General features: G+C 37.6%; 3 protein-coding genes across 4 annotated transcripts in view; all 3 read left to right on the top strand.

Moving 5' to 3' along the window:
- Window positions 1–7,744, top strand: part of LOC134857033 (uncharacterized) — a 46,792-nt gene extending 39,048 nt beyond the window's left edge. The window contains exons 2-5 of the mRNA XM_063873364.1: window positions 4,709–4,981; window positions 5,354–5,552; window positions 5,895–6,086; window positions 6,377–7,744. Of these exons, the coding sequence (XP_063729434.1) occupies window positions 4,709–4,981; window positions 5,354–5,552; window positions 5,895–6,086; window positions 6,377–7,736 (2,024 nt within the window). The 3' untranslated portion in view covers window positions 7,737–7,744. The remainder of the gene's footprint in view (window positions 1–4,708; window positions 4,982–5,353; window positions 5,553–5,894; window positions 6,087–6,376) is intronic.
- Window positions 1–12,265, top strand: part of LOC134857035 (UDP-N-acetylhexosamine pyrophosphorylase-like) — a 98,434-nt gene that overhangs the window by 73,756 nt on the left and 12,413 nt on the right. The gene's annotated exons all lie outside the window — the stretch shown is intronic.
- Window positions 7,846–11,307, top strand: LOC134857036 (uncharacterized). 2 transcript variants are annotated; one of them, XM_063873368.1, is made up of 4 exons: window positions 7,846–7,934; window positions 8,103–8,626; window positions 10,364–10,657; window positions 10,937–11,307. In XM_063873368.1, the coding sequence occupies exons 1-4, from the start codon at window positions 7,871–7,873 to the stop codon at window positions 11,174–11,176; spliced, it is 1,122 nt and encodes a 373-aa protein (XP_063729438.1). In that variant the 5' UTR covers window positions 7,846–7,870; the 3' UTR covers window positions 11,177–11,307. The 2 variants fall into 2 exon arrangements, with proteins under 2 accessions (XP_063729438.1, XP_063729439.1); XM_063873369.1 differs by lacking the exon at window positions 7,846–7,934 and having other exon boundaries at window positions 8,000–8,626.

The raw sequence follows: 12,265 nt of genomic DNA, 5'->3' as shown, positions 1-12,265 counted from the left end.
ACTCGTTTGAAAATTTTTGTAGAAAGCGATTACTTGGGTACACTGACAAAAGCACACGATGTTTCATCCGTATTCCAGTATTTGCAAAACAATCGGTAGGTGTTTGGGCTCTTTTACACTTAACCCGACATTCGAATTCAACTTTGAAAAACTACTTTAACATTGTCTTTATGCAATGACACTTGGCATGGTGAACAAAATGACAATTGTGAACAGATTTGTTTTTCATGCTTTACTGCATAACCTTATGCGTTTAGCCATAATTACATGTAAAAATTGCAAAATTGAAAATTTGAAAGGTGGGGGATTGGAAAAGAGCTGGTGCTTGTTAAAACAAGTTTCCGAGCATTGTATTTAAATACTGGTTTTTTTTTCAGTCAAACTTCCATGGAAAAGTGCTGATTTTGTAAGAGCACAGGCGCAGATTCTAGGGCGTTAGACTCTTAATCTCGAGGTTGGGATTCGATTCTTGCTCATGGCGAAAGTTATTCTTCTAGGCATGTTTTTGCGTCTATGTTTCATTTTTTTTAGAGCCACATTTAAGAGCTTGTGTTTTCTAAGTGCAGCCTTGCCAGTGTGATAGAAACCGTGTTAAGAAGTGTAGTAGTAAAAATGCCGGCTCTTTTCCAGTTTACCCCCCCCCTTTCATTTTTTCTGAAATTCATTACATGAAAGTCTTTTTAAAATAATTTTTGTTATAAACTGCATTAAAACGTGTCAGCGTGAACAGCTGAACAAATTTTAACAACATTTCCAACATGAAAATTGCCGTGTGAACAATTTTTGAATATCTCTTTTTGTAATTTAACAAAGGGGGGGGGGGGTAAACTGGAAAAGAGCCAAAATGCCTTTACTTCCAGGTAAAATATAATCATTTCAGCATTAGAACAGCTGTAAATGTATAAGTTTAGTGTTCAAGCTCAATACCAATCGCATATTAGTTGAATAAATAAGTTATAAAAATCTGCTTTTTTCTACTGGCTTTTTTGAGATTGACCCAATAGACAGGACTTAATTGGTTTCGGGTGACTGTGTTTAGAACCATATTTATTTCGGTCCTTGAAAAATTTCGAGTACGACAATTTGGTGTGAGTGGTTTTATTAGGTGTTAATTATTCATCATTTTTAGATAGCTTCTTTTTGCTCCAATTGGCCCCCACCTCACATAAGCATCAATGTTATGGTGTAACGAGAGAGTTTATAAGGTTAAATATGAATACCATATGTGTTTGTCATGACCTAATTAGTTCGCGTGCCAATTATGTAACATTCGGATGAGGTGAACAAAATTTTACTTGTAAAAATTTGAAGGTGGAATGAAAGGGAAAAAGAGCCAGTCACTTCAGTATCATTAGCTCAATGGAAGCCAATTTCTGCTCTGATTACGAAAGTGCATATGAGGCGAAAAAAACTTGAACGACTTTTTTCAGAATTCCCATATGAATAAAAAAAATTAATGATCCAGTTTTCTCAAATTAATTAGCTTATCTAAAAATTTCAAAAAGAAAGTATTCATAAATATTAAAGAGCTTAAGCCAATAAATTTAACTTTTTGGTAACAAAAATTGAAAGAGTTTCAAATTTATCTACTCATTTTTTCAGTCTCCCAGAGTTTATTGAGACTTTTCCAACTGTCTCTCGGCTATTTTATAGAAAAAATACACAAAAATTACTTGAACTTCAAATAGCTTAAAATTAAAATGGAAAAAAAAACATCGTTTTTGGCTCTGTCTTGTCATAGCGGCAACTAGTTTTAGACCTCCATCGTATTAAAATCAAAGTGATAGGAGTTATAATTTTGGTCTCACTAGGCTATTATTTGAAAAAAACCCGTTATTTTTGGCTTTCCTTGTTCGTTGAATCTTTACCAACTCTGCTAGCTATGTTCATGTTTTTTTTGACGTTTTGAATTTTCGCTAATTATTAAGAGTAATGAACAAAGTTAAGACGCTTTTATAGATCTTGGTCATTTTTTATTTTGTTCAGAAAAAAGTCTTTCATATGCTCGAATAACTACAGATGTGCGTTCATACATTCCTGTTTGATTTATTAAACAGGTATTATGAAAACGTTTTTTTTTTTCAGATGAGATCTGGTTTTTTTTTTTTTTTTTTTATTATTATTTTTTTTGAGACGCTTTTTCGAAAAATTCGCTTTCCCAAAAAACTACCAGTCAGATTCTAATAAAAGTGGTACCAATGGATTCAGTAGCGTTTCACCTACCTGCCTGCATGAAATTTAGGGCAATTTTTACCCTACCCCACCCCCTACGGTCTTAGAAAAGCTTCACAACTCGGTACTTTTTTCACTTTTTGCCCATTTTTTCGGAAATTTTCGATTTCCTCAAAAACTACCCGTATAGATTTGGGATTAAGGGTTTAATCGATAGACCAGGTTGTAGGAAACTCCCATGCACAAGCGGCTGGTCCCTAATTTGCTTAGGGGAAGAGCTATAGACTTAGGAAAAGTCACTTTTTTGATTTTTTTGCCTATTTTTTCGGAAATTATCGATTTCCTCAAAAACTACCCATCCAGATTTGGAATTAAGGGTTTAATCGATAGACCAGGTTGTAGGAAACTCCCCCGCACAAGCGACTGGTCCTTAACTTGCCTAGGGGAAGAGCTATAGACTTAGGAAAAGTCACTTTTTTGGCCTTTTTTCAAATCTTTCCGATTTCCTCAAAAACTACCCGTCCAGATTTGGGATTAAGGGTTTAATCGATAGACCAGGTTGTAGGAACCCTCCCTACACAAACGGCTTGTCCCTAATTTGTCTAGGGGAAGAGCTATACACTTAGGAATAGTCAATTTTTCGTTTTTTAGGCCATTTTTCCAAACTTTTTCGATTTCTTCAAAAACTACCCATCCAGATTTGGGATTAAGGGTTTAGTCGATAGACCAGGTTGTAGGAAACTCCCCTGCCCAAGCGGCTGGTCCCTAATTTGCTTAGGGGAAGAGCTATAGACTTAGGAAAAGTCACTTTTTTGATTTTTTTGCCTATTTTTTCGGAAATTATCGATTTCCTCAAAAACTACCCATCCAGATTTGGAATTAAGGGTTTAATCGATAGACCAGGTTGTAGGAAACTCCCCCGCACAAGCGGCTGGTCCTTAACTTGCCTAGGGGAAGAGCTATAGACTTAGGAAAAGTCACTTTTTTGACTTTTTTGGCCTTTTTTCAAATCTTTCTGATTTCCTCAAAAACTACCCGTCCAGATTTGGGATTAAGGGTTTAATCGATAGACCAGGTTGTAGGAACCCCCCCTACACAAACGGCTCGTCCCTAATTTATCTAGGGGAAGAGCTATACACTTAGGAATAGTCAATTTTTCGGTTTTTAGGCCATTTTTTCAAACTTTTTCGATTTCTTCAAAAACTACCCATCCAGATTTGCATAATGAATGCATAAGCTTCTCTTTCACTTTTTTTGCGTAGGAAGGGCGCTATCGACTTGAGAAACCTGAAATTTTAAAACATTTTTAAAATAATCAATATTAAAATAATCAAACAGGTCTCTCCAGCTTTCAGCTGGGCCCCTAGTATTAATGCATTCAGATTTTGAGTTCAATTTAAATTACTTGGCTGCGAGTTAGGTTAAGTTCACTCTCCAAATAAAGCTTAGGAATGGCGGAAAAATGTGAACGGCTTCTAGTTTTGAAAACAGAACTTTATATTGTAGATTTCCCAGCATAAAAACCTATTGATGCAGGTTTCTCAAATTGGATTACTTTTATTGAAAAAGCATCAATCATAAATGGTTTTTGAAATTCAAAGAGCTCTAAGGGCATATGTTTTTCTTTAAAGTTCGAACGAGGAAGCCAGCTTTTTTTCTGTTTCCTTGCGTTCATTACACTTTTCCAAATTTCAGTTGGCTATGTTTTGATATTTTTGGTAATTACAATTTTTTGAAAACCCTAGAAGCGTTTGAGTGCATAATGAAGTGACCAAATGATGGAAAGCTGCCTTCTATAAGAATAATGAAAAACAGTTTTAAGTTCCTATTCGCTGAACGCTTCATGCAAAAAAAAACGAAAGTGAAAGTGACAGAATGCAGTTATGTGGCCTGACTGGAGGTTTCATAAACTTGTTTGATTCTCTTCTGACAAGCTCGCAACACGTATCAGCCTTATTGCACTATCTTGTTTTTTGCCTCTGAATTAATTTGCGTTCTTTGATATTTTCGCACTTTTTTTCGATTTTTGAATAGCCAAATCACATTGGCTGAAGTTATTTTTCTAGTATCGGTTTTTATTGCAGCTTGACGTTTTTTGTTTTAACATAAAGCGTTCAGCGAATAGGAACTTGTTGCGGTTTTCTACGAATGAAAATGAGTCATCATCACGAACAACTGGTTTCTCACTTGCAAAAGCTATCTGAACAATTTTTCAACAAGTGAAATAGAGGTTTTTTGTTTAATGAATATTGAATTAATTGCTTAGATAATTGTGAAAACTCAATTTTTACCTGGAAAAGAAAGACTTAATTTTAAGATTGTTTATTATTAGTTTGCATAAAATGCAAGGATCAAGATAAATCAAGTTAAGATCTTTGACCCAGAATTTAATTTGGATTAAATTTGCTTAGCTTTGCGTGTTAAATGTCTCGATTCTGATAGACTGAAAATGCCAACCAAGAACCTAGGCAACAATGATTGGACTGATAACTTGATTCAAAGTTTATTTAGTGAAGATCATTAGCCTTTTTTTCAGATGAATACGAGAAACAAACAACCTTCACCTCGCCCACTCCTGCCGAGGTTCCGACTCCCCGACCGGAACCCGAACCACAATTCTCGACCACCTCACTCGGAAATGCAGCCTTCGGAACCAACAGCACTTTCGACACTGGCGGGTTAAGTCGGGGCGACAACCCGTCCCTGGACACCGGACTTCTTACTCATGATGATGTCGAAATGAGTACTTCGTCTGAGAGTTATGAAAATTGGTCTTTTGTCACCAATGCGTCTAACGCTGGCTTCACAGGCGAGATTTTTTCAAATTTTCCCCATCATTTTGTTTCCTTTTTGCCTAAATTGAACCTCAAATGGCGTTTTGAAACAAGATTAGATGCTATAAATTATACAAATGTAGTGTCTGCATGTGAATAGATTTGAACAACCGTTTCGAAACGCAACTTGACCTACGAACAAAATTGACGGTTTTTGGCAACTTGTGATTGTAATTTAATACGGGCTGGGGGATCTACTTGACAATTGCAAATTTTAAATGCAACGCTCTAGTGCTAATTTACTGCTCTTATTTATAGGGGTGGCAATTCTTTAGTAGATACCAAAGGGAGGGCGATTGTTTAGTAGATCCGGGTGGGGTGGTGTTAAACTGGAAATTAATGCTTAGGAGATGAAAAGATATTTGACCTTGAGGGTAGTAACAGTGGGAGTGGGAGTGGGGCGACGGGGGGAAGTGGATCGGCGACCGAGGGGGAGTTTGCCGAGGACACGATGGGAGGCCAGGATTTCCACTCGGCGGCTGAGCTGGCTGAGTTTGTTCACATCACGGATACGATCGCAACTTACGACAACATACGCCCACTTCAGTGAGTAGTCGCTACGAGTTGTTTTCTTTTTATTGTCTTTTATACTATTTGAAAGCTCTTCGGTGATTTAAAAAAGAGCTCTGAAGGAAGTTTCTCGACGATTCTTCAAAAGCGAATAAGAGATAATTTAAGAAAATTGAGAGTTGGAATGTGAAGTACTGAAATTCTACGAGATGATTACACTATATTTCAGGTCAGAAATCAGAAAATCTTTTTATCATTTTTCTTCTGGAGAAACAGTTACTGAGTAATAGTTTGTTTCCAAGCTGTGTAAATCAATAACCATGCAATTTTTCATAAAATAATTTTGTAGATCGGCATAACACAGTTATTATTTTTTAGTGGTAAGGACGAGCTCTTGTCAAGTGCGAATGCCCTGAAGTCGCCCCCAGTGTACTCGATACAATACAACAGTGTGTCCTATGCCAGTGCCCTGTCCAATGGGTCTGATTTCCAGTCCCTCTATGACAGCGTCAGATACGACAACTCCAATGACAAGTCATCACACGCTGTTTACACTGTGGAGTCCGGAGCGTAAGTTGGCTGAGCATCATAAGAGATTTTAAAATATAAAAAGGTCATAATTTCAAAAAACATAACGTTTTTTTTTTCGTTTTTTATTAGGTTCCTTTAGACTTTTCAACTGTATGTTGTCCATGACAGTTGAAAAGTGTATGTAGAGTCTATAGAGTCAGGTCATAGAGTCTATGTCCGTGTTACTTAAAACACAAGCTGGTTAAGTTATTTTTACAGAAGATTTTATTTCGCCTGCTTATATATCACTATTTTTTTATAGATTGTAATACTCACTTAATACATTTTAGGAGTAACTCTGAACGAGGCCTGCCTCAATCCACCACTACATGTCAAGTGCACGAGAGAATAGCTCCCAGTCCAATCGAGATGTTCCGCAGCTCCTGTCTACTTCCAAACAAACGCTTCAGATTCCACATTGTCTATTCAGTTATGGCCAATCTACGGTACGATGCTATTAAAATCCTCCCCCGTGTGTCTTCGAAGAGGAAAGTTCTGGTTCCCTGGATTGTCACGGAATGTATCTCGCCGAAACTAGAAGCGTCAATTGATGATTCAAAGGAAGTCGAGACGTTTAAAACTCCAGAACATACTCCGAACGCAAGGCTTGAACTCGACGCAGCTGAAATCAAAGAGCAGTACTATGTCATAGATCCGAAAGCGGTTCCGGTCACGGTGACAGCTAATCGGACTTTAACGACGCTTGATCACGAACATTATGCAGAAATTGCGCGAATAGTGGGAAATGCAGGAACTAGTAGAGCGGTGTTCAACAAAGCACAGCACTGTGTTAGTGTTGAGAGGTTTCTACAAGCAAACGCGACATTGCAATCTCTAGATCTAGACTCAGCTTCTAATCATACGCAGACATCTAAACAAGTTTTGGTCGGTAGTTTGAACCGAGATATGGACGCAGGAATATCATCTGTTAGTGGGTTTGATTCAACGAGCAAAGAGAAAAATAGCTCAGACGATAACCAAAACAATGCCACTGAAGGCGGGGAATCAAGTTCGTTTTCAGTGGATGTAACCAGACGAACTCGCGTGTCAACCATGGTTCCTGAAAGCCACTACAGTCATTACGAGACTGCATCTAGAACTGATACCCAAAAACGAAAATCATCTAGAAGGTTCTTTAGCCTGCTTCGAAAGAAGGACAGAAAAACGCCCAGTCGAAAACGAAGAAGCGTTGACATCGAGGCGTTTGGAGATCGACTTGGTTCGCCGACTGCCAACGAACAATCGTCACGCCGTGGTTCTTTTTTCAGTCGGTTTAGTCGTAGTGGCAGTCGCTCGAGATATTCGACGTTAACGTTCAAAGAAACAGGTGTCGATGACATGGTTCAGAATCTGTACAACAAGTTCCAAAATGATACCGAGTTCCACATGATGATTATGAACTTCAGATGTCGAGCTAAGTTGAAGAAACCGAAGCACGGGACGGCCACAGATATGCAGAGAGATCTGAAACTATCGTGCTCAAATGCGACTTCGTTGTTTAGTGAGTTTTACCCGCAGTTGAGAGGCATGAAAAACAAAAAACAGCAAAAAGAAGTGGTTAATAAAGTTCTTGGACGAAGCTCACGTTCGAAAGAATCTGTAAATGAGATTGTATTAGTTGATGCTTTCAGGCCAACGACTTGCTTGTAAAAGAAACTTATTGAAGAAGATCCAGTTTTGCTAACGAGGACAAAAAATCAAGCTTATATTTTGTTGCTCAGATTTATAGAATTATTGAGACTACTTATTTGTGCTTCATGTTGAATTGTTAGTTCACTTTGATAATGCTTGCTCTTATCAATATATTTTTACAGCTCAACGGTTTTTCTTTGAGGATTAAAAAAATTTGTAAGTCAAAACTTGTTTTATAATGTAGCATATATAAATAACGAACCAAATTCTGTACGTTGCTCGCTAGAATATAAACAGCAAGCATGTAAAGAGCTGAGTTTATTTAAAAAAAAGCATTTTTATTATAAAACTGGCTGTTTGTAATGTCTAAAGTTGTGTTCAAAGATGATTTGGATTCCAAGCAAGGCAAAAAGATAGATTTGTCGTTGGATGTATCCGGAAAACACACACGTCCAGACGTGAAAACATCTCAAGAAAAATCGTCTAGAAGAGGAAAAGACAAATCGCGATCGGCAGAGGATAACGATTCATCTCTTAGAAGAGATAGCAGAAAAGAAAATGGCAAAAAAGATTCGCTTCCTGATGTACATGATTCTCGCCGCGCAAAGAAAACCGAGCTTACGGAACTATCCGATAACGATAACAATACAACCGAAACGGGTTTGCCGCCGACGGCGACGAAGCCGACCCGACGCGATGTTGCGGAAACTTACCGCCAGAGTCAAAAGTTGTCGTATGATACAGTGGAGTATTACGAGAAGATGAACAAAGTGTTGGCGTTGGAGGCCGAGAAAGCGATGGATGAGAACAGAGATTTAAATCTGAGGATTTCGGAGTTGGAGACGAAGCTAGTTCTGGTTGCAAGTATGTTCAAGGAGAAAGAACTGCAGAAAGAGCGAGAAATGAAGGTAGGATATTTAAAATGGATAAATTTTTGGAAGGTAGTGTCTTTATCGAGGAGCGTTGCAATGGTCTCTGATTTCTAAAGAGTGAAATAACGAACTTGTTTTCATCGTTATTTAGATGGTTGGCTTTGTTTTGTTTAGTTATGATTAAAAGTTTTATTGTTTTTTGAGTTAGAACTTCACAAACAATTGGTAAAAATTGAGACAAAAATACTGTTTTTGGCACGCTTTGATTAAAAAAATGCGTTCTTCGTTATGCGTTCCTTCCAAAAATAATTAATAATGGCGCCTCAATCTAATCAAGGCTTACGCCAAAAGTGGATTTACAATAGTACCAAATTATAGGGACGCTGCGGAATGATACGGTGTCGATTTCTGAAGTGGATGGCGTGCGTCTTCTAAGCCCGCTAAAGCTTGATGATTTAGTGTTTAGTTGGGTTGAGTGAAAAATTGTTCTCTCCATGCTAAAAATAAAGTCGAGATTTTTCCAGCGCGTGTTATCGAAAAATGGGGAGGAACTTTGTATTCGGGTGTTTTTAGTTTTTTTCTAATTTTGTTTTCCACGCAAAATCAGCTACCACAAATTTTCATCGGAGGTAGTTGAATGATATATCATTTCAAAGCTCTTTCAGTCGTGTTTCGAACGATAGTTAAAAAAAATTCAAAAACTTGGCGAGTGTTGAGAAAAACCGATTTGAAACTTTTGATTTTTTTTCAAGTTCTATTGAGCGAGCAGGCTTACAGCAGTTTGTTTTTACAAGCAAAGCTTGTGTGATAGTATGAACTCTCTTATTTTCCAACTAAAGTACAAAATATTGTTGCGACAAAAAGTGTTCTTTTTGAAAGTAGTTTTGATCAATAACCAGCTATTAAGTACAGCCAATGCTAAGGATATTAACAGACTATTATGTTACAAATAGTACTTAAGCTTCAATGTATCATGGATCTGTAGCGGGGAAGTAGGGAAGGAGATCCGCGACAAAATAAGAAGGTTCGAACCTGGGCAGGGTCGGATGATTTTAATGAACTTTTTCGTATACTAGTTAAAATGCGTCCGCTCTGTAAATTGAGGCATGTTAGTTGGTTAATTTCTTTTTGTTTCAAATTTACTGGTACTGCTAATGCGTTATAATTGGCTGGCGTTACTAAGCAATTAAGTGGACTTATAATTGGCGTGTGTCACATAAGAAATTTTGTAGACTCAAAGTTATATTCATTAAGTTTTTTCCAGTGACGTTATCGGTCATTTTTTTTGTGTTTGCTAAGTGCAACTTCGCCTTTGTTTATCAACTTAAAAGCTTACAATTATTTAGTTTTACTCGATTACAGTTTGTTTTTTGAGTATTTTAGTGTCTTTTTGGAAACAAAAACTTGAAAAACTGTTTTTTTTTCTAGTCATTTTTCTTGAAAAATGGTTTTCCAGTTTGCTTTTTTTTACTTTGACTGTCGAGTATGCCTAAGCTCTAGTTTTTTGTTCAGATTCTTTTATCACACCACGGAGAAAAAAAACGAATATAATTTGAAAAAAAAAAACGTTTTTTTTTGTATTTTTAAGACTATGGTCGAAGCAGTCTGCGCAACTTGCATAGTAACCGGCTATCCTTGTTGCAGTTTTGATTTTGAAATGTCATTTGAAAAGGGGGTCTTAATAAATAGGGTTCCGTAAAAAAAAGTCAAGGGGAAGAGAATTGGAAGTGAGCCAACTGCTCGTCGTCATTATAATTGTCTCAATATTTCTAGAAACAAGGATCGAACTGGGAAGAGTCTCGACTGAAACAGGAAGAAGCCAATCGTGTTCGCATGGAGCAGGAACAGAAGTCTCTTTTGAACCAGTTCGAGAAGGCACGTGACGAGATGCAAGGGGTGCTCGCGAGGAACCGAGAACTTGTGGACGACAATGAAGACCTGAGGAGTCAGCTCTATAGATTGAAGGAGGAGCAAAAGGCGAAAGAGGAGACGGAGAAAACTAAAAGGGAGGAGGACGAGAGAAGAAAGAGAGATCAAGAGGCCAATAAAGAGGATAAGAGTGTTATGGTTAGTACCATATTGTGCTTTTGCAAACAACTTCACTACGCTTGCAGGAACCCCCATTCACAAAAACAGCGGGCTTTGAAAGTTAATCAAGAGTAGATGAATTGAGTAAAATGACTTGAAAATGTTGAAATTTCCGGGTACGGTTTGCTGAGAAAAGCTATAAATCACTGATTAATGAAAAAATAGTTAACTATTGAAATTGGCACTGCTTAGTCAATTGTAAGTATTAGTGGAGTTCTAGTTTCCAATTTGTGAACAGGATTGAGCTGCTCTGTTTAGGTCGAAATTGAATGCCAAGATGCAAATGTTGGAGACCCATTGGAAACGACAGATAGAGAAATGAAGACAGACGAGCTGATTCTAGTTGATGTTCACGTGAACACAGACACTAAACAGTTTCAAAACTCGAACACGGACACTTGGGACTTAATCGAGACAGACGTCAAAGAGGCCATGACTGATCCAGAGAAACCGCCTGTCAATTTACAACACGCATTCGTTTTTCCAATGTTCAGATAAAACACACGTGATAAACTGACTATAAAATACATGGTTTGTCTGTCCGGATTCCAGATGTCTGCCTTAAAACTAATACAAACTTAGTCTTGATTTACATATTAAGTTTTCAAATCAAAGTTTTGTGACTCAAATGCGAATTTCGTCACTCGGACTGAGTTCGAACGATAAATTCCTTTGCAGATAGTCCATTAGTATTTCTGAATAAAGAGCAGTGTTGTAGCTGCGAAGAAAACTTATCGTATTAAGTCTAACTGAACGTAGTGTAGGCTCGCTCTTATTTTGGTCGTCAGATGTATTAACAAATTTTTCACCACTTGGGGAAGTCCACCACTTTTCTTCAATTGAAGCCGCTACTTTCTGTGTTGTAGTTCAATGTTAGCTCACAGAATATAATACATTTGGAGAAATAATAGGATGAGTTAAATCCGCTTTAATGAAGCGCATGCATTGCTGCCCAGTAATTACTATCCAAGTACGTGTCTGGTTGTTGGCCGAAGGAATTATCGGAGCGAGCTTAGTGAGCATAGTGTCATATTGCGAAGTCCAATTTTTCCCATCCAAACTCTCAAACAAAAACGCTCATTTTGTACAAAACAGTCCTATAATTGTTTTAACAAGCCGGTAGGCCGAGAATTGTCCTTTGTTCAACAAACATAAAGAACAAAATAGTGAGCGCCGCAGTCCTGCCAATGTGTTGCGAGCTTGCCAACAGAGGAGAGGAGTTATACGAAATTTAGAGCCGGTTATCGACGCAAAGCGCGCCCACCGGCGACCTTAAACCGGACTGTTTTGTATTGGACTGTTTTTTTTCTTCCTTATATGATTTTTTGGACCAATTTGTATTGGACTGGTTTGTATATGCACCATTTATTTAGTGGCTTTTTTACAGCAACATCATTATTTGGTGCATTTTTGCTGCATAGCTTTGTATCTGGTTTATTGCTGTCCATTAATTCGGCTTGAATGATATTTTGGAGAGTTTGGAGAAAATCAAAAAAGAATTTGCAACCGCGCTTGATTTGCAACCGCGCGTCTGTCTGATGTAAAACTGCCAGTTTTTACGATAATGTAGAAAGGCGAAATTGTTTT

The sequence above is a fragment of the Symsagittifera roscoffensis genome, chromosome 1, assembly GCF_963678635.1.
Source record: "Symsagittifera roscoffensis chromosome 1, txSymRosc1.1, whole genome shotgun sequence".
Lineage (NCBI taxonomy): Eukaryota > Metazoa > Xenacoelomorpha > Acoela > Convolutidae > Symsagittifera > Symsagittifera roscoffensis.
This window is presented reverse-complemented; position numbering and strand designations above follow the sequence as displayed.

What these genes read in the sequence shown, in the direction of transcription:
- LOC134857036 (XM_063873368.1), top strand. Translation starts at nt 7,871, where the DNA reads ATGCTTGCTCTTATCAATATATTTTTACAGCTCAACGGTTTTTCTTTG. An exon ending in TTTGAGGATTAAAAAAATTT is followed by an intron (nt 7,935 to 8,102) that starts GTAAGTCAAAAC and finishes TTGTGTTCAAAG; the next exon opens with ATGATTTGGATTCCAAGCAA. An exon ending in AGAAAGAGCGAGAAATGAAG is followed by an intron (nt 8,627 to 10,363) that starts GTAGGATATTTA and finishes CAATATTTCTAG; the next exon opens with AAACAAGGATCGAACTGGGA.